The 25,029-nt window shown below is 39.6% G+C and overlaps 2 protein-coding genes across 3 annotated transcripts in view; one reads left to right on the top strand and one right to left on the bottom strand.

Annotated features, from left to right (window-relative positions):
• Positions 1-514: 514 nt before the first annotated feature.
• On the bottom strand, positions 515-20,091 carry LOC118419476 (SH3 domain-containing protein 19-like). Of its 2 annotated transcripts, XM_035825863.1 has the most exons (19): positions 19,961-20,091; positions 18,607-18,673; positions 18,359-18,396; positions 17,917-17,998; positions 17,178-17,395; positions 15,690-15,778; positions 13,423-14,034; positions 12,964-13,047; positions 12,183-12,296; positions 10,967-11,035; positions 10,452-10,580; positions 9,641-9,704; positions 5,653-5,833; positions 4,935-5,143; positions 4,125-4,186; positions 3,752-3,901; positions 3,061-3,256; positions 2,725-2,801; positions 515-2,533 (listed from the first exon to the last, which is right to left on the bottom strand). In XM_035825863.1, the coding sequence occupies exons 1-19, from the start codon at positions 20,031-20,033 to the stop codon at positions 2,414-2,416; spliced, it is 2,634 nt and encodes an 877-aa protein (XP_035681756.1). In that variant the 5' UTR covers positions 20,034-20,091; the 3' UTR covers positions 515-2,413. The 2 variants fall into 2 exon arrangements, with proteins under 2 accessions (XP_035681756.1, XP_035681757.1); XM_035825864.1 differs by lacking the exon at positions 12,964-13,047.
• A 2,098-nt stretch (positions 20,092-22,189) lies between these two features.
• LOC118419800 (TLC domain-containing protein 4-B-like) overlaps positions 22,190-25,029 on the top strand; it is a 10,642-nt gene continuing 7,802 nt past the window's right edge. Inside the window, exons 1-2 of the mRNA XM_035826400.1 lie at positions 22,190-22,217; positions 22,781-22,973. Of these exons, the coding sequence (XP_035682293.1) occupies positions 22,804-22,973 (170 nt within the window). The 5' untranslated portion in view covers positions 22,190-22,217; positions 22,781-22,803. The remainder of the gene's footprint in view (positions 22,218-22,780; positions 22,974-25,029) is intronic.

The following is a 25,029-nucleotide window of genomic DNA, read 5'->3' as shown; positions in this document are numbered from 1 at the left end:
TCCAGGACCTGGGATCATCGTATATCAACTGAAGACGTATATTAATTGAATACTCCTGGACATATTTCAGTTGTATTTTCGGATACTTTTCATAGTGCTAACATTGTCCAGATGGCAGAATAGTTTGAATACGGACAATATGACATACATGGAAACAATAAAAGTCCAATCTCATCCCTACTTAAAGAGTATGTAGCTATAGGTCATACTAGTCGTGCAAATTACATTGAATTTCCATCACTAAAAATCTCACACAATGCCACTGATGATCATACGTGAAGTGTAGACTCTATGTTATACTTATACTACTTATGTATTTCACATACTAATATACAAATGTATTTTACTCAAACAAAAACCAATGCATGGTAAATTTTATTACTGATTTATAGTATCTAAACCAGATCCTCAGATAGCTATATTTTTGACATATCTTCTCCAAAGAGAATTATATGGCTTAACAGAGAAGAATACCATAAAAGACCAAAACAAAAAAGATCCAGGATTCTTCATCTTGGCAAGAAATAATTCAATATACATTGTATTTCAACAAATAAATTTCAAGAAACACTAAAGCACAGTACATAGGAAGCCCAAATGAATAAACTTAACAATGCATTCCAGCTACATTGTAGTAAATACACAAAAAGTTAACTATTTTGCATAGAACGGAATATACCCTAGCTTATAACTAAATATAAATACTATAAATTTCACCAAAAGATCTCTTTTTCACACAGCATAGGATTGATATGAAAACAAAAACAATGTTGGGTTAATAAGTGTAGCAATGTCAGGGAAATATATATATGTATGATAAATGACCGATATTGAATATTGAAAATCGCATAGGTGGGAAAAGATGAGATATTGTTATACACTAGATAGATAAAACAGGTTTATATACTACTTATTTTCTTACTTTGAATGTAAGCAGAATTCAACTATTATTGTCATCATTAATGTCACTATCATGCACACTATAATAATTGTGCATTACTATCATGAGTATGATATGGTTATACTTGATCTACACCACTTATATATATCAAAGTATATGATGATTATGGTAATGCCAAAGTACATTATTGCAAAATGTATCAAACAAAGTTATCTGTATAGAAGTTACCAAGTACTATTAATTGTAGAGGCAATTCATTCAATGAAATCAGCAAACTTAAAATTACTAACATGTACTTCTTCCATTGCGATAAACACCTTCATAATGTTCCTTATACAATATTCATAACTAACGCATTGCACAATTTTCTTGGTTAATATTCCCTTAGCTTGCTTACAGCTGATGGCACCGATTGAGTTTGGCATGTTTCACTGGAGTTTACATGTAGACGAGACAACAACTGTGACAATGTTTACATACAATGGAACTTGAACTCTTAACATTACACTGTCTTTATCAGCATTTGCTACACTGACTAGTTTGCATAGATAGTACAGTGGCAGTGAATACTGGCAGGCTGATAAAGAAATCTTATTTAGGTATTCTCCTTCTGTGATTAATTAATGAGGGGAGTCACAGGAAGGGTTGCAGGTCAAGTAAACTGCAGTTTGCATTTTAGCAATTAGCATTTCCATCCAGTCTCATGCTTGCAACATTGTGTAGGAACATTACAACTATAGTATGAGCTTTTTGTTCTTTCTTTGCCTATCTATTAGTAGCAAAAGTCAAGCAGATAATCTACCTCCATGTAAGCTCTTGTTTCTTGAGACTAGCAATTTGACTAATCTTTTGCTTCAGATATCACTTCATGATAGTCATGAGCTGCTGTTGATAAAAATTCACCTGACAGTGTACTATAGTGACCACCAGGCCGTTATCAGTTTGTCACTTTGGTGGTCATTGGAGTATACATCCCATTGACCCATGCATTAAGAATCCTGTCTGTAGAGGCAGAATTTTTAGCTAGATATGCAAAAAAAACATTGTCGCCACTTTGCCATTTTGTGCCGTTTGCAGCTTGAGAAAATACTCATCATTTGCACAATTTGCAGGGACCATCACACCATTCATCATGTAATTATAAAGATCTGCCCCATGCTTATATAGAGAGACTACCTCCCTATTGACTGCAAAGTTTGTATTGTAGCTCTTGGGCAGTGGAAAAATATGTTCTTATTTTGGTGCAAGTACATGAACTTGCAAGTGGAGTTGTGACATTTCTCATTATACAGTCAAACCTGTACTAGCAGTACTACCCATGCATAGAGACCACTTGGCTAAGAATTGTTGCCACTTTTTGGAGGTCCCTTAGATAGTTTTTCCCATTGACCCAAGCATTAGGAATCTGGTGTACTGTGACCATCTGTCCACTATGATCGTTTGTTCTAGTCCCTTGATAATAGGTGTTACTGTACTTGACTTAGCATGATTGACATGATTGACAGCTCACGTTCAGGGCAAGGGTGTGATGACCTGAACAAAGGCGACAGGGAACCGGCCCGTGCGACCTTTGACCTCTCCCACCAGCCAATCACCATCGAACATTTCCTTAAGATAAACCTCCTCTCCTTCCTGTGATGGGAACAAACAAAAATATACTGTGAATTCAGTTTAAATTTGTAGTTATTTCTTGGCATGTCAAGTTGGAGTTTCCAGTTGAAGAAACACAGTAAAATCTGTGAGTCTGAAGTGTAGAGGTGGATGCAAGAATCATAGATGACCACATTAAATACTATAACAGAGAAACTGCTGAGTTGACCTACCTTCAGTGATAGTTCATCCTCTTGCACTGCCTCAAAGTCATACAGCACTAAAGCAGTGGGCCTGGAGCCATCTGAAACTAAAAAAACAGAAACTGTTACAAGCAGTTTTACATATTAAACAATTTAATTCATAACTAAAGAAGAAAGGGATCTCTTAAGTATTTAATACTACATGTATGTCACATCCAATATCAAGCTTGTCGCAGTGCATTTTGTTCCTTGGTTCTCTGACATTTCTAAGCAATCACTCAGAAATAATGAGGAAGGCGCCAAGGCTAAACTCGTTGTTGTCACTGCCACATAAGAACCACGATCATGGTAAACAATGTCTCTCACCATCTCCTCCTCCTCCTCCTGCAGGCTCCACATAAGATCTTGGGACCACACCCTCATTACTGTCAATCATCACTGTCAGCCAATCAGCATCCAGCTCACTGATGAGGGACATCCTGTCCCCTGCCTTGAATGACAGCTCCCCCTCACTCTGGCCTACAAAGTCATACTTTGCAATGTAGTAGGAAGAACCTTGTGTCTGTGCAAAAACCAAAGAAACAGTCGGTCAGATGGTGATGATTGAAAAGAACACAAAAAGGCCAAGAGCTCATACCTCTGAGACTAATCTTTAGTTCTGGGGAATTTCTTGTTCCATTCATCATTGCGAATTAACATTTCTCACTGATTCAATCTAATACATTTCTCCCACTACATTTAATAAGGTAACAGACAGGCAAATAGCAGGAAGTTAATGACAAGAAATGAGATAACCCATTCTGAGACTTTTATGGGACCTTTGCCCTACCTTCCTGTCAGTGTCCCTGAGATGCCTAGCATGTGGAAACCAACCACTCTACTGCATTCAAATAACTACCAGCACACAAGCAAACAAACAAACCATAAACAAACCTCCATAAACATACGTAATGAATACATGCAAGTTTCATCAGATTTTTAGATCTAGAAGAAAAGAGAATGCAGGTTACAGAGCTTCATGATTTTTAAGTCTAGAAGAAAGGAGAATGTAGGTTACCCCATTCCCTGATGGCTCTGCTGGGGCTGCTGGGACATTGGAGGGAATGTGGTCAACAAAGGATGCTGGGAACCTGCCCTGCCTCCCGTCCACCTCTCCTAGCAACCAATCAGCACTGACCAGACTGAGAACTTTCAACTTCCTACCAGCCTACAAAAAATATAACAATTCCAGTTACGTACAATGGCATTTTCATCAACATACACAATACGATGGGTTTGCATAAAGAGAATAAAAGGATGCAAACATACAGTGATTCATTGTAAAACCTGACAGTAATCAACAACTGTCATAACAAAGAAGCAATAAGAAATCCACTATGAAAATGGAAAATAATGAAAAGTGACATATTTATGTAAAAACATGACGATACCTTTACAGAAAGTTCATCACTACTTTCTCCCTCAAAATCATACAGTACATTCACTACAGCTCCTGGAAAAAAGGCAGTCTACATGAAGACAACTGAAAACATGTATTGATGTATTCAAAGACAAGTAAGACTACAAGTGAAACTACATGTATCTATCTACTTAGACCACATTTGCACTTAGTAGCAATCACTGAGCAACCATACAATGGCTGAAATTGAATTTGTTTGACATTTGACAATCAGAATTTAAAAAAAAAACTTAGAAAAATGATGTTCAGAGGCCACAGCCTCCAGTGCTACTGCTACATGATACAGTGATCATCATGATTCAAATAACTTTGTTTCCACAAATGTTTATTATAAAGACTTTTCAATCTCTACCACGGATAAGATTTGAAGATTAGCTCCAGACGTTTCGAGTGTCACCAGAAGAAGAGTGAAGGATGTCACTCAAAAAGTCCTGAAGTATTATCTCCAAATCTTATGTAGTTAATGGAGAGATTGCATTGTCTTGAAATTGACTTGGATCTCTAACTTTCATAAACAAACTAATCTTACGCTTAAGGAAACTACTGTAATTCCTGATTTTTTCAATGTAATGTTATGTTCACGGTTTTCACGGTGACGACTGTAACGTGAACTTATCATTACTCTTAACAAATAATTCAGAGACTTTTTTTATGTGCACTTGCAGCGACAGTGAACATTTAGTTCCGAGAACAAGTTAAATTTTCTTAGACCATGAAAGTTTGGTAGCGAGAAGACAAAGTAAATTACAGTAATCATTAACAAGTTGACCATGAAACTTACCATCAGCAGAAGCACTAACTGTGTCCTGAGGTAGATTCTCCACCACCTCTACAAAAGACAGAGGGAAGATTCCAGCCTTCCCCTTCAGCTCTCCCTTCATCCATTCATCTCCGACCCTCTCCAGAAGACTGATGACATCACCCTCCTCAAAGGACAAGTCACCTTCACTCTCCCCCTCAAAGTCAAACCTGGCCTTGCAGCGAGGCCCCCTGGTGGAGAGAAACAGTACTGCCATTTCAGGTACACAATACCAAGGAGGAGGTTTAGGAGTTAACCTTGATAATACAAATTTGATGAAAATGTACAGGTGATGTTTCAACATCAGAAAACAATTAAAAGCAAATGTCACATTTTAAGAAAATCTTGCATCCCCAAATTGGTGGTGTAACAAAATGCATGTGATGATGATGGTGATGATGATTTTGAATCAAACTTTCAAATGTTTAACAGTATTGCAACCAACAAGATACGCATATGGGGTATACAGAGATTGTCATAGTGACAGAATCCTGAGATCCTATTGGACTTTATGAGATTCTATTTTCATAGTAAAAAAGTATCCTAAGCTCTTATTCTGTGAATCGGAGCAGTTCTCTCAAGTCAGAGACTGGCCAAAGCTCTAGTCTAGGGGAGGGGACCCAATCAGCCTGACAGCCAGAGATTGTATACATGTAATACAGGCTGACTTCAAATTAATATAACACCAAACCCTCCTTACCTGACTGTGTCAGCCTTTTCTTGAGCTGGTTCCTTCCAGGGCAGGTCCTCCACTATGTTGACGTAGGTAGCTGGGAACATCCCCTCCCTCTTACCACACTTCCCTCGGTACCACTCTGCCCCCACCTTCCCCAACAGGAAAATGGTTTCTCCCTTCTTGAAGCCCAGGTCATCAGATTGACCTGCAGAAGACGGAGATATTTGGTTATTGCAAATCTTGATTATTTGCAGTGGTTTAAATTTCTTTTTTTTTGGTGTGTGTGTGGTGTCTCTCCAACATGTAATTATTACGCCACAAATGTGTTTTTTGTGCTACAGAATTGTTTCAACCATGAACTTAACACACAGTGCAAAATCAAATAATTCATGAATATAAATAAATTTAAAATATTTACTGTCATCAAGTTCTCAACAGAAGAAAAATCTAATATATTGCAGCACTAGCGCTACTTGAATGATCATTGCTTGAAATGTGTGAAGCAATAACAATGTCTCAATACTGTCTCAATATCATAAATCTTAACACAAACAGCGTGACATGATGCTAAAAACTAGAAAGGCCGACATTTGCTTAAGAGCAAACACAGCATATTTCAGCCATACCCCTTCCCACGCAACATTGGACTGTTCCAAATCACCCCTGCGCAAAAATGGAACATCCTCTTAACAGTACATTATCCCCCAAAGTGGACTGGTATTGTGAATTGATTCCAGGTAAAGACAGAGCTTGCTTCTATTTTTCAGAAAATGACAATAATCACACCTTCCATTCAGAAAATTTTCATCATGACTGAAAATTGTTGAATGACTTCATGTAATGTCATTAACAATTTTCAGTACGATAACTAGGTATAAGTTTAAAAAAGTATAAGCTCCTTGTGATGTGGGTACATTAATTATTGCAGTGAACTTTTTTTATTCAAGTAGGGCATACGATTTAATAATTATCAAGCAGGTGCAGGTACTGTAGGAGCGTTTGTTTTCTTCAAGCTGTAAAACTGTTAAACTGTTTTTCTTTGTATGCAATCAGCCATCGAGCCTATTCTTATTTTAGTTTAACAACTCAGTCCTGCCAGACCCGGAAGATACGATTGAACCTTGTTCGAGGATTTATTTTCGTCTGTCTGGTCAGTCTGTTCATACCCTGGCGCTGAGAGTGTTTTATTGGGCTGAAACTCTGGCAGTTTAAAGTTACTTACAATTTAAATGTTCAAAGTTTATGTCAAACAACAACAGCACTAGGAACACATACATTTGCTCTGGAGAAAATATAGCAGTTTTCGCAAGTTCCAGTCCAGTGATAGAAATGTGGCCACTATAGACAGGTGGTCACTATAGAGAAAAATGCTGATCTATTGACTAGGAGCCATACGTTACACATGATTTCAGTACACTGATCATTAATCATATAAACATTGCACAGGTAAGCCAATTGTTTAGATGTACAATTAAGTTCAAATAATTCTGAAGAGAAATATTGATGAGAAAATAATCATTCTCGCCACTGTCTAACTTATAATTACGTATCAAAACTAAACGCAGATTTTCTAACTAACGCACCTTTCGCCGACTTCATCAAAGGACCGCCGGCTATCAATCAAACACGGCTGTTGATTAGACTTAGAGTTTCAAACAGTCATGTGCTGTGTGCCAGTTGACAGCGAACTTCATGCTACGTGATGTTTTACATTGCTTGGACCTTCTTTCCTACAGCGGTGCTTCTACAAAATATTTAGACTGTAACACTGAGTCCCACATGTTTTATAGAATAGAATTTGACGCAGAACAGCGTTTTTTGCTGGGTATTTTTCTTGAAACATGTCCGTGGGAATATCAGCGAGGCGGCGACGTAGGGACATCAGACCGTCAACAAAAGTCGCACGGCGGCTAACGGCGCAGCGAAGATACTAGCGCTATAAATAACCGCTTTAACTAAGGATGGCAACCCGTACAATATTTTTGTATACTGTTGAGCTAAGTAAAGTTTGTTGTTTATGAGGTTTTAGTTGTCTTTGAAGCTTTGACCCGAAATATTTTAAAGTCAAATTGCTGAAGAGAAGTAAGTGACTGCTACGATTATCGTTGATATGGCCCTAAAAAACTTATAAAAGAAGCCTTCTCAATAGTCTAAAATGCAAGAGCTTCCGGGGGGGCTTCGCCCACCTGGGTCCCCCCCACAGTGGCCCTGCCCCTGGACCCCGCCAGGGACATTCGGCGGCCCCCGGACCCCTGTCCGACGCTTTGAAAAAATCCTGGCGAGAAGTCTGTACGGCTTGAGTCTTCAAGTTAACGTATTGTGTGGTCCCGCTTATGAATATTAATTAGCCTTCGCTTTCCTCTTCGCTGATTGGCTGAACCATTAATTGAATTAACTCTTCCTGCCAGCTAGACGCAGGTGCAGATGTCGGCTCTGTGGGGTGAACGTCCGAAAGGTCATGGCATGGAGAACGAAAGAAAACCAATTTCCCCTAAAAAGTGTTGTAATTAAGCCTTTTACAGTACTTTATGCCAAAAATTTTACTTGGATCATTTTAGCAACTGTCTTATGCCTATCTATACCAAATGTTACTCATACCAGGGTACAGGGGTGCAAAAGATGCCGTTATAAGACCGTCAACAACAGTCGCACGGAGCTAACAGCGCAGCGAAAATACCATCGCTAGCGTTTCAACTTCGGATAACAAGTTATAAGTACTGTTGAACTCAGTAACGTTAAAGTTTGTTTTTAGTTGCCTTTGACGGTTTGACCTGAAATAGTGTTACACTAAACTCCTGAAGAGAAGTTAAGTGACTGCTGCGATTATCATAGATATGCCCCTAAGAACTGATACAATATAAAGCCTTCTGAATAGTCTAAAATGCGAGAGCCTTAGGCGGGCTTCGCTCCCCCTGGCGGGAACACTGCTATATACGGGATCATGAGGCCCCGCTTATGAATATTAATTAGCCTTTGGCCTCCTCTTCGCTGATTGGCTAGGTCTTTGATTCAATTAACTCTCCGGCTGACGCGCACAGGTGTGGCTTTGTGCGGGGTCACGGAAGGTCACGTCAGGAGGCCAAAAGAAAACAAATTTCCCCTCAGAAAAGTGCCAAAATTAGTCATTTTAAAGTTGTTTATGTCAAAAAATTTTACTTGAATCATGTTACCAAGTATCTAATGCCTATCTATACCAAATTTCAGGTCATTTGATTGTAATACCAGGGTACAGGAGCCCAAAGTGTCCTTTTTTGGTCAAAAATTGGCCAAAAATCGCAAAAATAAGCATTTTGTTGCGTTGTACACCAAAAGTGTTATTGAATTTATATGAAGGGATTATCAAGGCACATCTGTGTCAAATTTCAGCTCATTCGGTTGCAATACCAAGGTACAGGAGCCCAAAGTGTCCTTTTTTGGTAAAAAAATTGGTCAAAAAATCGCAAAAATAAGCATTTTGTTGTGCTGTACACCAAAAGTGTTATTGAATTTATATGGGGGCATTATCAAGGCACATCTCTGTCAAATTTCAGCTCATTTGGTTGTAATACCAGGGTACAGGGGCCAAAAGTGTCCTTTTTTGGTCAAAAATTGGTCAAAAAATCGCAAAAATAAGCATTTTGTTGTACTTTACACCAAAAGTGTTATCGAATTTATATGGGAGCATTATCAAGGCACATCTCTGTCAAATTTCAGCTCATTTGGTTGTAATACCAGGGTACAGGGGCCCAAATATACAGTTTTGGTCTAAAATTGACCCAAAAATCTCAATAAAATCCTTTTAGAGGCAGATATAAAAAAACTGAGAAAAAAGCATCAAGGTATTGGCCCATTCTAGCCCTGTGCCAAATTTCATGTCATTCGGTCCAGGAACGGCGGAGATGAATCACTTTGAAGATTTGACAGGAGAAAGAAAGAAAGAAAGAAAGAAACATTACGAATACACTATATTTCACCATACTATGTATGGCTGAAATATAATGAAGAAGGAACAGTCAGAGGAAAGGTCACTGACCTGGTTCAAAATCATAGAGAGCGACAGCCCTGGGGCCGCTGCCTGGAGCCGCTGGTGTGCCGTCCTGAAGGAAATATTATGGAAGGTTTACAGTCCAACAATGTTTCATCAATGGATGATTCAATCTATGGCTGCCAACAGGGAAATCACAACTGGTGCAGTGATCTCCACTGTACACCACTATCAATATATGCTGTAAGTTGTATACATGGTGGTTCACAGGTCTTCAACGAACCTGTAGGGTTATTTTCTCATGCAAGGCCTACAACTTGCGTAAATGTAGGTCAAGCAGTGGCCCTGACCTACATGTACAAAATGTATCTGCCTTTAATCTATCTTCTTGTTGAATTAGCACTGGCCTGACATCAGTCAATCAGGCCTCTTAACCATAGTATCAATGCGATTGGTTGGTGACAGCTGAGCTGGTCAGCACTAACACAGCTAGAAAATGTAGAAGGGCTAATAAAAGCCTGGTATACAAGGCTAGGGAGGTTGCTGTACAAACACTGGGCATGTTGTGAGAGGATGGTAGGGGTGTTGGCCCCTGAAATGCAGATTTATGCAATTCAATCCTCAGTTTTAGTCTTTGACTGCCAATTGTTGGTTAGAACACAGACGATCGACATGTAAAAACAAACAATAAGTACATTGTGTAGAATTTATACGTAGTACTACTCATGGTCCTGTGAGACCGACGAGTGCCTTTACTAACCTTTGCATCACATTAGCTTAGTACCAGTACAATAGAGGTCAAGCAAAGTGACACTTTTTTTACAGATAGTGATTAACATAGAGAATACAAATGTAGTACCTGGTCATCCCCTGGTAGTGGTATGACGACCTTGATGAAGCTCTGAGGACAAAGGCCCTTGTTGCTCCCCACTCTTCCTAACAGCCAATCAGCATTCACTCTCTCTATCAGGAGGATAGCATCTCCAGCCTGGAAAATATACGATAAAGATTGAGATAGAAAGTGACGGAAAATAAGATTGCAGAGCAAGAAAATTGGACAAGGAACATAGCAATTGTATCATTTACTTACTAAGCTTTAAGATTCTACTTGACATCATGTTTGCAGACTACTGTAAATATACAGTGTTTGCAGGGATTCTATTTCCACAGCTTTTTCCTGTGCCCTCTTAACAGTGAAATCATGACACAGCAGACATGCATTTCCATTGTATTACTACTCTACACGTATGATAAAATTGTTCCAACTGCAAACTTGAAACAATCTGAAAACATTGTTCCTCCTCTTACTCTGAAATTAATTCCCCACAAAAATAAATGAATTTACAGTACCGGTAGCTTGAAAACTGTACTTACTTTGAAAGAAATTTCATCCTCTTGAGCAGCTTCATAGTCAAACTGTGCAATCCCATGTGCATCACAGGCCTGAGGAAACATAGGGTGGTTTAAAACTAACATTCACTACTTGTATCTCTCCTACCATTGTTATTTACCCTTCCCCCTCCTGCTTAATGATGTAATCAGTCCTTATTTGGTGTCAAAAGGTGACTTCAGCAGGTTAATGCCCACCATGCAGGGTGCAACCACTATTTCCGAGGGGTGTTAGTAACAGCAATGTTGAGGAGATTATTGTGATGCTGCAATGAAGACACTAGAGATAGTTTTATACAAAAGGCCTTTTCAACAAATACTTCTGACTGATTCAATTGCAAGAAAGTGCTACATGAGAGCACAATTCTGGTAATTGTACAAGTCAACTGAGTTGCTATGATATCAATCTCCAAGCAGATGTTTGGGTTGTAGATTGTATTGTTTTTTTTTTGTTGTTGACTGGCTTCTCTGAGAGTCTCTCAACTCTGGTAAAAGCCTTGCTGTCAGAAAATTTTACTATCTTCTACCCAAACATGGATTGGAGATTAGCTTCAATACACCATATCACAAAAGCACTGATATTTTTCTTGTGCCTGACTTTATAGAAATGAATACAATCCACCCACACCACAAGAACATTCAAGAAACATTGGAAGGACCAACACCATTCATGTACACCAGCCACCACAGCTTCTGTAAGAACAGATTAATTAGCATACATTGTCTTCTTCTGGACCATAAGTGCCTTCCTCTCCCCATGACATCTGTAGTATAAGAAGTAAACAAGACAATGGCACAAGATGCAACCTTCCATATTATATAATTAGTCCTACTTACTGTCCATGACAGATGTTCAACCTATGATAACATGGTAATTAGCAGCCATTGAGAGAATGGCTGTATACCCATCAAATTTTTGGATTTCTATGTTCATTAAACCACATACACAACAAAAACATGGACTGTGGACAAATTTTTGACTGTCTTTCTCAAGAAATTAGCAAATAGACCACTTTTATGATGACACTGTTTTACAGCAACTCGGTGTCCTACTTGAATGGAGTAATGTCATAGAAGCAGTCACAGTGGATCCTGTAGAATACTGGAGCAGTACAGTCAAAATTTTATCCTACTTCAGTATGAATTCTATCAACACATCAATTTTCAATCATACACTGGACAGTATGTCTTTAACCCTTACCAGATAGTGGAAGAGGGGGTGCCCGGGCCCAGGCCGCTTGGGGAGTGGAGGTGCCTTCCACTCAGAACCACCCGTGCTGTCTGGCCTACCAGAGGAAACACTGCTGGAACTCTCCTGTATCAATAATAATCAAATGAACCCAAAATATCTGAATATCAAGTTTTTTTATGTAGTGTCTTGAATGAAAATACATAATTATTGTATGAAGATTCACATCTGGCCTAGAAATCACATGTGTACAAAAGTATGCAAAATACTAAAAACATAACACACTTCATCATATTACAAATAATGTCTTATTAAAATCAAAGGTTACAGAACAAGTATAACTCCAACTGCTACAATTAGCACAAATCTGGACAAACATGTACATTGTATCATGGCATGACTGGTAACAAATGTTTTGTCGGATGAATGGATGAAAGCTTTAAGTTTTTCTTGAATTCTAACTTCCAGAGAGGAAAGGTAACATTTATCACAGAAAATGTGCGGTAAGAAAAGAGAAAGTACAATGTTTATAATGTACTAGGGGACTTAGAATGGTCGGTCGAAACATCAAAACTAAAAACTGCTGTTTTTGCAAAAGAATTACAGGATATAGAAGATGAACAAAACATAAAAAAGTGGGAGAAAAGTTGTAAAAGTGCAGATCACAAAATGTGTTGATTTACAAGTACCCAAAAAGCAATCCATTTGCAGAAAATATATATGTTTCAAAGACTGAAAATGCAGAAAATATGTTTGTGGCAGTAAAAAGACCCAAAGCTCCAAGAGAACTCACCACAGAAGAAGCGCGCACCATGCTTGGTTTGGAGGTTTGGGATGCATTAGAGCCCATTCTCCTCAGACTAGGCCCAGAGGCGGGCTGTTAGTGAAGATAGATAAAGATCATACAGGCAATACACATTACATTCTCACATGTATGAATGCATGGATGAGACATGCTTGTACAGTACACACACTTGAATATGGAAGTTTGGTTATACAGACTTGATCACAGATGAAAGGCTTTTTTTTCTAATCAAGACAGAACAGTTCAAGAATGTGAACTAACTACATTATGTCTAGAAAGTGAACTGTCATTCTCTGACCATGTAAGCAAGTAGCATGCAGAAATTCAGATGCAAATAGTATAAGTGTACACCAACAATAGTACTCTATTTACCAAACACACATGCACACGCACCTGTGCACAAACAAATAATCACAACACCATAACTACATGTATAAGGACACTAACCCTTGGCGGTGCCTTTTTCTTCGTGCCAGGAACAGCCTTCTTCTGTTCTGTCCCACCTCCCGATGTCTCCTCGTCATTCCCACCCTTCGGTATGACATCAGGTAACCCATAGCTCAACACCTCCGACCCTGCACTACTGATGCTGCTGACACTGGCTCTCTTCTGAGGCCTGGTAGACGGAACCGGGGGCGGGACCTTCCCAGAACTCGACTCCGAAGACGTGCTGTCCAGAGACAGAGGCCTTTGCATCGGGACGGGCGGTTTCGCATTCTCAACATTCTCTAACTCATTGGCAGGGGATCCGCTTCGAGACGAGTCCGCCGACGTCTTTCCCGGGTGTTTGTACGCTTTTCTGGGCCTGCTGGACGGAAGGGGTGGCGGCGGGACCGAGGGTGGATCGGAACGTTTGGGAACCGTGCTGTCGTCAAAACTTGCCCAGCCGGTTTGAGTGGTTTCCTCTGGGGGGAATGATGACCAGGTGACGGGGCGGGGGGGTTGGGGTTGGGGCGCTGGTGCCATGGTGAAGTTGGGACCCAGTTCTGCCATTAGAAGCGCCGTCTGGGGAGACTCTTGGTGGATCTCTTTCAGGACATCGTTATAGCTCGGTGGGTTCTGGAAATCATCACAACATCATCATAACACAATAAAACTTTGAAATTGTAGATGGATTTTAGGTTTACAACTGAATATGCATTTTTCAGTTATCTGCAGTTGCCCTTGTCAAGAATCTATACTGTAATTTGTTAACGGGAGGGGTCCAAAGTCCGGTAGGGGTCCAAAGTCCGGTAGGATTTTAAAATCATTTTTGCGGAGATATGCATAAGTGTCTGCACATAATAAGTGCAACTTGTTATGGATTAAACCTTGTTGTAAATAACTGAAAAGTCAGAGTATGTGTCCAAGTTGGTAAGCCCCAACAGATAACGATTGAAAAAAGTACACAAGTTTGACGCCTTCCGTGCATGCTGACGAGCGAACATATCGAGAACATGGCCCGGGAAACTATTAAATAATTCATCGTCAAATACGAAATGTGAAAAGATACCACCACAGATGAGAAGGCTATCTATAAAACTTCCTAAATAAGCACAGCTATGCCGTGTCTTTGCTTTTATAGTTGGATAATAGGAGCTGAATTATGCCGCATGTTCACGGCCCTGTCAACCCCGCCATCTTTGTCAATCACCTATGAAGGAAGCCGAGCGATGCTCAACACGATGGAGACGTCAACTCGTCAGTAGAGTACCGATCATTCAAGAAAATCGATCCCTACCGACTAAAGAAATCCTGTAGTCATTTCTGCTGTTAAAAACGAGGTTGAAGCAGGAAATACAGAAGCCGAAAGTGAAAAACTGTAATCGCAGGCAGACGTAAACAAAGTGCCGCCATTTTTCTTTTTGGCGACAGGTTGGTTTCACCGTGAGAGGTAATCCTTGTAAGTAAACGTATTTAAATATGCATCGTAATTCAAATTATTGCATATATTTGTGACAAAAAATAGTATTGCAGAAGCTTAGTGTTATTTTGCATGCATAGGATGCTTAAAGATATGCAGAGATGGATTGGTTGTTAACTTATCGGAGTTTGGACCCCCTTTTTTGTGTTAGAACGTTCCACTGAAACGCAAGTCCAAACCTGCGAAAACCTTCGCGCGCTGTCAAAGTAAAGTTCGGAATGCTGCCGTTAAAGGGAACGTATGTCTGCACAGCTTAAATCAAAGTTATATGGTTGTTAACAAGATCTTAAATTGTTTTTGATGGGTTCTCAGTAAAACGTACGATGACAAAAGCCATGCGCATTCACTTAGAACAGTTACCGGACATTGGATCCCCCCCGTTACCTTCAGGATATAGTCATAGCTTCTGGAAATCATCACAGCAGTAAAATCTGGAAATCATCACAGCAGTTTGATGATGATTTTGCAATGCTATTATTAGTATTTAAAACAACATATGGGGCTTTAAACTGTAGATGGATTTTACATTTGAATTGTGCGTGTAGTAAAGATGCATTTTTCAGTAAGTTACCATTGTCCTTGACAGCAATCTATACTGACTTTTGCTATATCTTTTTTAACTTTAGAACTTGGAATGCTACACATATGTAATTGTTTTCAAAATGTTGTCATCAAATAATTGTCAAATGCCTTTTGTTGTTTGGAACAGCAGTCCTCTTATTGGCTGGCCAATGATATTACAGCCTCAAAATCAATTTCAAAGAGGGGCTCCTGATTGGTCAACATATATGATTATTATGATATGACTCACCTCTGCAGGGACCTTCTTACTAGCGGGAGGGGGGCGGGCAGGCTTGGAGCTTTTATTGGTCACAGGCTTCGGTCTGAGAATTGTAGGGCCTAGAGGGGGGTTGAATAAAATCATCAATAATAAGACCAAAAACACCAAAATACTCACCATTTTGCATTAAAAGAAGGAATTTTATTTCTTACTTTCAATTTTGTGTATGTGCATGCTTCACATTCCTTTGAACAAATGTACAGATAAAATTCTGTCTTTTGGTAGCAAACACTGGATACACAAAACAGGGATGCTTCACTACAACATAAAAGGGTATATAGAACATTTAAGTACATGGGACAGGCCACAGTTTTAGTCAAGCAAGCAACAACATGCTGTTGACACATTGTCAACAGTAAACAACAACAGACATGCTAAGCAGACAAACAAATTCCACAATACTGACATTTCTTTCTGATGACCACATAAAGGTTTCAAACTAAGGCCACCTCATTCCAACTTCTTGGTTCTTAGATTCTGCACTTCATTTTTTCTTTCTTTTGATATACCATTTATTTACATATTGGATATGAATGCATGAACCCCCCAAAGATCACATTTTCACACTAACAGTTGAACTCTAACATCTTTTCTTGTAAAGGCATTTAAATTTAAAATCCATTACTCTTTTCAAAATGTTATCAAGCCTATAGCTAGTATGTTGACATTTCGGCTCCTGTGGTAGTGGTTTGGTCTATCATTGGATGCCTCTGGTGTTTCTTTTTTATATTTTCATTTCAATTTTTCCCACCCACTCCATTGTTCACTGCAAAAATCTGGCATGGCCTTACACAGTTACAGTCAACCATCTCAAATTCAAAGACAAAACAAGGTCTGGATGGATGCAGTTCTAAATGGATGCCATGCTTTGGTGAAATGGTCCTCACTGTACTAACCTTCATCTACATTTCCCAAAGAGGATGGCAAACAATGACAAATAAAGAACAACAACAACAGCAATTTGACACATCAATGACATTGCAAAGCTGCAAAAAACTGATCAGGGAGGAAAGCTGCTGAGATAAAGTGTGATCATTGCAACACTACATGTAAACGTGAGATATGTACAGTTGCTATTATAAAAGAAATGACACAGACCTTAAATGTGTGCATCGATCACATGCAAACATCGATCACATTTTGTTATTCAGAGAAGTATTATTGGAAAAACATCACTTTCTATTTACAAAGCAAAGAAACCCGAAGACACATTCTTTGCTATACATACATGCCAGCACATGTGAATTTATTCACATGTACTTTCACAGTGGCTCTATTTAGCAGTAGGAGCTTGAGGAAAAGGAGGTCTAAATAATAATATGCAGTTGACCAGTAGTTATGCAAAGTTTGCTAAATGCCATGAAAAAAGCCAGAATAAAAATCAAACCACCGCAAATGTTTCAAGATTTACAGTATATCAAATCTGACATTTGAAAATGAATGCCATTTCTTTCTCACCTGGTTTCCCTCCAGTGGAAGACTTCACAGATGGAGGGGGAGGGCGTGTTGGGGGTGGGGGTTTGGGTGGGGGCGCCGACTTCTTCTTCATTGCAGTGTTGGGCTGGTCCTGGGTGGTAACAGGTTTACTTGGAGGTACAACTGATCCACCTGTGTTAAAGGCAGTCATCTGGCTAGATGTCATGGGTTGGGCCGACACTATAGTGATTTCTAGTTTCCTGAAAACACAGATAATTAATAGAGATTAAAACATAAGGCAATTAGAGATGGCAGACTTCACCCCCATTTTCCATACTTCCCAGACAAAAGTTGCACCACTATTTCAACGTGTGGCAAAGTTGTAGAATGTACAGTGTTGGAAATTACAGAAACACACACAGACATATAGATGCACATACAAACAGACAAGCAGTACTAGTACTTGTAGTAGTATCCAGTATTTTACAAGCTGAAAACATTAATTTCATTCTCCCCAGGTAAAGTAAATATCACATCATCTTTCTCTCCAATTTCCAAAATCAAGTTTGTAAACCTACTCTCTACTACATTTGTATATACACCAACAAATTTTGAGATTTACAATATTAAAAACTATAATTTCATTTATTTTTGTACACTAGACTAGAGTGTTTTATGTTTTTGTTTAATATTCTGCAGTACAGTAGGAATACGTTGAAGATGCATATTCATGGTGTAATGATTTTTGCCGTAGAGACGTAAAAAGCACAGTAACACCTACCGTTTGCCAGCTGCAGGTTTAGGTTTACTGGATGGAGGGATACTAGGTTTTCTGGACACTGCTGTTGGTTTTGCTGCTGCATCTGATTGTGAAGATGAATACATGTATGTAAGAGGCTATGTTACAGTACATTGTATGTAGCACAAACTTTCTGTGTATAATACAGAAGTCACCTAATGTGTGAATCACTATGAATTACTGGTCTTTCTAGCGATATGTCACAAGAAATGGCTCTTACACTAAGTTACAGCAACACATTCCTAAAGTTTAGATACAACTGGGGAAAAATCATTTGAAACTTATGGAAATGAAATAAAGCATTGCATGAAAAGGAAAATCAAAAGAGATACAACAAAGTAATAAAATTAATTTCTATCTTGTATTGACTACATACAGAATTAAAAGTGTGACAAATCTATCTTAACAATGGTTTTGCACTTACCCCGTTTTATAGACTCTGTTTTTTCTGGTATGGAAGTCCTATATTTGGGAAAAAAGCTTTCAGTCTTCAAAGACAATTTCTTTTTCATGTTGTTGTATAGAAAAACTGAGCTATTTTATGTAAGCCGTTCAAACAAACAATGTCCAACAAGAATGTTAGATGTTAGGAAATCTTATCTACAAATGTCAAGTAGCGTCAACACATTGTAAATTTTACAAGATGAAAGGTAAGGCAATTTGAAGCCCCACCTGGCAGCTGGCCGTGGAGGTGCAGGGGCTGGTCTGGCAGGGGCAGTAGGGGCAGGCCGACCTGGTCCTTAAACAATCATAACACGACATTTTAGTCAATTAAACGAAAACTCAACCTAACCTTGCATGATGTCATTCATGAAATACAGTCTTCGGAATAATTTGATATCCTTATTACATTGTTTTCAGTATAATGTAAAAAAATGGTGATATTATCTATTTACCACAGGCAAGCACGTACTACCCAAAGAAAAGAGGACTTTGGAATTGATATGGATTGTTTTCTTAATTGAAATGCGTCATATACCTTGTACTAGAAAGTGGTGCAAATGATGAAAAGAATATTATTGTTCCTGTCAATAACTTGAATATTTTCAGTTTTGCAACAAAAACCCTGCATTAAGCAACAGTTAGTCAACCAATCAATTTTTGTTTTTCTGTTTGGTTCATTTTACACAGAAATAAAGTCCCTCTTACTACTTTTCAACAGAAGGAATTCATGAAATCACTGGATGCATGCAAGCCTATTAAAACCTCCAAGCAAATGTAAGGATCCAGCTCAATGTACGTTTTTATACCTGCTTTTTAACATTTAGTACAATTTTGTAATATCTTATTCAATGTTTTTGACTCCCATAGGAATCAACAGGCATATTAAAACATTTAGACTGAGCCAGAACCTTACACCTGCTTGTAGATGCACACAGCCAATAATATTGTAGTCTATTTTGTATACTATAAACGTGACCCCATTATCAAATAGTGGGTGGAACCACTTTTTATAGATCCCACCCGTCACATGATTTATTCATTGTTGTGAAAATCGATCGCACCTCTTTGATCATGAACCAGTATCCTATTCCGTACTAACTCCATACCACTCAAAAAGGAAACTCAACTTCGACCTTTGTTCTATGGGCATCACGTGTATTTACACGTTTGCGTGGAATGTTGAGTGTTATCACTTCAAATTTTTGCAAACAAATGATCTTGTTTTAGACAGCTTGACAGGACGTTCAAATCACATGACAGTTGCCGACCGCCATGGGTCAACAATCTCACACAGCAACAAGTTAGTAGTATATACTGTGAATGTTTTAATAAACGTTACATCTTAACTATATGACTTGATAGAAGCAGTGATATTGTCAATATTGTTGTTATTTGCATACGTCAAAATATAAGCCCCCCTCCCCAAATCCCAATCCATTTTCGACCAAGAGACCGGTCTAACCCGGAAGCGAGTTTACATAGCGCTTAAAAGCAACGTATTCTTTGAAGACAAGCGTTCAAAAGGCGTCAGAATGTAGCCTATACGGTATAGTACTAGTATAAGGTACTTTCTGGACGTTACCTGCCGTCCCGCGGCGTATAACCGTGGGTTTCCGTGCGGAAGTGCCGGTGACGTCTACCAGCTCAGCCTCCATCTTGAATTTTACTGTCACCCACTGCGCCCGGGGTATGACGGGAAGTGATATTTCGCGCGCTTTTTTTCCTATTCAAAATGGGCAGCAAGTAGTTAATTTCACGTGTGAAATTTTGAGGAGGAAGACTTGTTGTTGACAAAGAGGTTAGAAACCTCCCTGGTTCTATCATGTGTAATGCTGCGTCAATAAATCTCATCGGAGCTAGTACAGCACCTCATTACCCAGAAGGAGGGTATCTACTGGTTGTGGTTCAAGTTAAAGATTCAAGCAAGAAGGTTGATTCAAAGTAAAATAATGAGTAGGCAGCATTTTCCGAGCCCACAAAGAAAGTACATGTAGCAGCTACTAGAAAAAAATACAGGGATACAGTCTGGTAAGTGGTACGAGTCATTAATCATTAACCTTTGACATTTTAATTGCTTCCCAATGATCATGTAAATCTCCGTGTATACACCCTTAACTAGGTCAGTAGCCTACTTCTAGATCCTAGAATAACAGTTACGTGATACAGGCTGGCGGAAAGACGACTTTTATTGTATTAAACATAGAATGATTCAAACGCAATTAAGTAATTTATTTCAAGAAATCGTGCTAAAAGAATAATGAAACCATTGACATCGTAATCATGGTGATGCGCACACGTTTGAGCTCACCCTAACAACCTCAACAAAACTGCCACACTACACATTCCAACGTTATTACGTCTTCAACGGAAACATTTTTTTTCAATTCCAGGACTATGCAGTATTTAGAGTCGGCAAGAAGCTCAGACTACCGTAAATACACTTAAGTTCGCGGTGAATTACTTTCGCCGTAAGGATCAAGTTGTGTTATCATGGTAACTTTAAGTTAGCAATAGCGTTATAACTTTACAACTTTAAGTTAGCAATAGCGTTATAGTCACATACCGTACAGTAATGGAAATACGGGTTTTAAGCACGGTGAAGTGATCTACCCTGAGTACCATCCTCCGTAGTGACCGCTGACTCAATACTTTCGCTTGCTAATCACGGATTCCGAAGTATTGAACCGGCGGTCACTATGGAGGGTGGTACTCAGGCTAGAAGCGCACAGTAGTGTCGTATGGTCGTCTGAACAGTCACTGAGAAAACCACAACGAACATAAACCACTGCAAAAATTTGAAGACATACAGTACTCGATGGAGTGCCCAGCTACTGTGCGTACGGCCTCCGAAAATTCAATTGGAGGCACTCTAATTGTCTGCGACTCGAACAAAAGCTCATCTCTGCGTATTCAGGGCATACACGTGTCAGGAATTGGATGTGTTCAGCCGATAAAGGGGGCAAAAATGTCGCACCATACACGCGATAGCAACTTGTGCGAGGAAACGCACCTGCAGAAGGCACGCATGCAGTCAATACTGTTAGGACTTCATTTGCAATGGCTTTGATCGATTTTCGTCCGCTTTCAAACCAAAAACAGTTCATACGTACAAAGAAGCTCCAAAATGAGTAAAATGCCGTAACGTTATATGGCAAATGAATATCGAGATACGGATCGAAAATGTTACATGCCTCTTTCCTATCGCATTTTTCTCTTTGCCACGTGTTAAGCCGAAATGGCATTTCGAGCCCACCGAGAAGTTTTCCAAACTAAAAGAAATTGTGAAAGTTGGAAAGCAGATAATTTTTGTTCGGTAACCGATATATAACCGTTATGTACCGTTCTCTGTGTTCAGCCATTTGTTAAACCTACCTGACCACTTGTAATGAAGGCAATTTTTCCTTGACCAATGTTCAGAGGATGGCATCCACAGAACGAAATCACTCATTGAAGGGAATAGCATAGTGTAAAGAACTAGCGTTACCTACGAACGGTCGCTTTTTCTCACTTCGGAGGCAAATGCACACACCCATTCGAATTCGAACAATGACTCATGATTCTGTGCCTGCATCACTTATTCGGTTTTATGTCATACCTGTGACGCGAAAACTTTCGATACAGGTGTTCCGGACCGGCCATAACTACCGAATCGCACAGGTTCGAAAGGCGTATCACACAGGCTCCATTCGAATGAATCGAACTGTTTCGAGCGGGCCGCGTGTGGCGCCATCGAAAGTTCGAATACCTGATTCGGACGTTGGAACATTACTGAATTTGTTCGAGGGCACCAAATTTGTTCAACTTCTGGCGCATTTCGCATCAAAACAGGGGTTTCTCAGGTGGGTATGACATAAATAAAATACAACACGGTGTATTCCGCATCACCATCGGCCGTCGGGCGATCCGACCCGCGGTCGGGCTGGTACCTCGGATGATACGGAATACACCGTGTTGTAACTTGTATTCTATATTAATCGCCTTTACCAGCGTAGACAACAATTTCAATGTCACGGTTTCTAAAGACGCACTGTGGTTTTCATTTATCAAACATGAGGGGTGACCAGATTTTCACCATTTGTGGCATTTGAATTTAAGAATGACTTGTACTCGAGGGAGACAATTATCTGCCGGTAGTCGCAGCTGTTCATATGACTATGGATGTGCTGTGATTGATAACCCCCTCTGGTACTCCCTCTGTACCGTTTTACTCACTGTAATATACGAGAGTACCCAAGCGGAGCCTCGTGGCGCTCACTTGTGCATCAGAAGTATCTGGTGTCGCGGCCACTGCTAAAATAACCCGGAACCACACACGCACGGGTTTCAACACACTGGCGCTGCGCTGACAAAGCATTGGTAGTTACATGCCTCCTGTGCTCATCGATCCGTCACTACTCTACAGTATACCGGCCTGAGCGCAGCGCCATGTTGGAGTTTCTCTTGAGCAAGATAGACGTTCCTTATCGGTACACGACCGTGGCCAGTTTTCTGGCGTGCTTGGCGATACAGGAGGCGCTGAGTCCATGGCTGTCCCGGCGGATGACGTCGTCGTATGCACAGCTGTCGTCAGTACAGCAGGTGGAATGGGATAACAGGTAAGCATAGCACAACATTGCTGTTCCCTTGTTGTGGCGATGACCTTTCAAAGGTTCTGATGTACAACCTTCGCCATTTCCATCCCATGAAATAAAATCTCAGAATATTATTTTGTCCTATATTATTCTTGATTCAGACTTGCTTGTATGAACATGCATATATATAGTATACAAACAATTAGTCTATTCGACTACGTATGAATGAGCGTGCACAAGAATAGTAAATAATACATGTCACAAATACAAATGCTTTGCAATGTCTGCCATTGATAAATAAACCGAAGCGGTAGAAATTGCTACATTTCTGTATTCATTTTCTTTTCATTTAGCGCTTTGAAAGCGAACTGTAGAATGGCGAAGCTCGTAGAATACATAATGGTGAACTCACAACGATATGCATTTTCAACAGCCGTATTGTCGTTCTGGCCCATTGATTAAACTATAGGAGTATTGTTGTGGCGTTTAGGAGGTCAGACCTTGAGTGAGCATGGTGCATATCCGTTCTATACTGTAGGGCACAGTTGTAGTCAGTTTGTAATCAGAGAACAGTCTCCAAAACAACCTAACGGCGGCCCCATGTCTGGATACAAGCGACAAATGAATATACTAGAAACCGTCGCATCTGGCGTGATGCAATTTGATTTGGTCAATTACTACATACTTTAATAGATAAATATCCATGAACCCCTAGAGAATTTGTCAGAATACACATATAAAACAAATAGCATCATCATACAGTTTATATCGTGGGTACTGAGGATCCTATCTCACACCATATATTTTGCTTCGGTTGCAATATATGAAGTCCATTCAAGTGAACATTTAGAAAGTAATTTTCGTTGACAGATTTGCTATCTGTGCAGAAATGCGTGATACAAGTTTCCGATAATGTCTGTTGTCTCTGAGGGAAAATAGGTCTCGTTCTAAAAATACACAGGCGCCAAGCGGTGTCAATGGGAATATCATACTTACGTTGTTGTAACAAGCAAGTATAACGTTATATAACGACAACTTGCCGTCCCAAGTACAAAACAATGTACAATGCAACACACGTACACGATGAAAACACCAAACCATCCAATGCATTAACGTTTGAACTTCATCTCGTCGCAGTAGCAGGGCAGACATCCAGCATTATTTGAACCCAGTCGCCTGTGTTAATTTTGGTAATGGACTTGGCGGTTTTATGTGTATTCATGTTGATGAGAATTCCGGGCCAGCCGATCTTAGTCGTCATTTGTCATTCGCTGTCATCCTGGATTTGTCAGGAATCGTCTGCCCTTATCTTACCGCGTTGCCACGTGAGGTACACGCGAGCGATTAAATCCTGGTGAGAGATGTGTTCAACATGATAACGAGTTCTAATCTCCAAGCAGATGCATCAGTAGTGCTTGTTTTGTACGCCTTTCATTTTTGTTCACGGCCTACGTCTCTTTCCAGATCCGCCCTTTTCTCTGTTTACTTATCAATAGAGAGAAATGTAACGTTACATTGAGAGCATCCAGAAAATGTCACTATTGAAAGACCCTAAATACAACCAACCGATACATCTGCTATAAAAATATCTATCATTGCCCCAAAGGAAGATGATTGTATACATTTCGGCATACCCATTTTTCTACCATAAACAGGTTGATGAAAATTCTTTTCTGTTCGTAATTGCTAGTTGATTTCTAAAATAAGCATCTTTGCGTGTTTGATCTTCATCATCTCCCATGCAGAGGGGGACAAAGTAAAAAAAAAACCCACTGAATTTTAAGACGACTTTGGTCCCCTGTGCGTAGAAGAATAATCCCCATGAAACTTTACAAAATGACCATGGGCATACGCATTGTTTGTGTGACCAGGTCAAAATTACCCTATGCCCTGTACCTAACGTCAGAGTACTCTCCAAGCAGAGGTTAGGCTCCGGCTGTTTTGTAAACTTTTTTTTAGTCGTTTTTATCGGGCTTTCTATTTTGTATTTTATCTTGCTGTGTCCCAACTGGCGTACTTCAAGAAAAATGACAAAATAGAAAGCCCGATAAAAACGACTGAAAAAACGTTAAAAAACAGC

The sequence above is a fragment of the Branchiostoma floridae genome, chromosome 7 (assembly GCF_000003815.2).
Source record: "Branchiostoma floridae strain S238N-H82 chromosome 7, Bfl_VNyyK, whole genome shotgun sequence".
Taxonomy (NCBI): Eukaryota; Metazoa; Chordata; class Leptocardii; order Amphioxiformes; family Branchiostomatidae; genus Branchiostoma; species Branchiostoma floridae.
Note: the sequence above shows the minus strand (reverse complement) of the source record. Positions and strands in the feature narration are given on the sequence as shown.

What these genes read in the sequence shown, in the direction of transcription:
- LOC118419476 (XM_035825863.1), bottom strand. Translation starts at nt 20,033, where the DNA reads ATGGAGGCTGAGCTGGTAGACGTCACCGGCACTTCCGCACGGAAACCC. An exon ending in AGGATGAAATTTCTTTCAAA is followed by an intron (nt 10,581 to 10,966) that starts GTAAGTACAGTT and finishes TATATTTTCCAG; the next exon opens with GCTGGAGATGCTATCCTCCT. An exon ending in AGGAGGAGGAGGAGGAGATG is followed by an intron (nt 2,802 to 3,060) that starts GTGAGAGACATT and finishes CTGTTTTTTTAG; the next exon opens with TTTCAGATGGCTCCAGGCCC.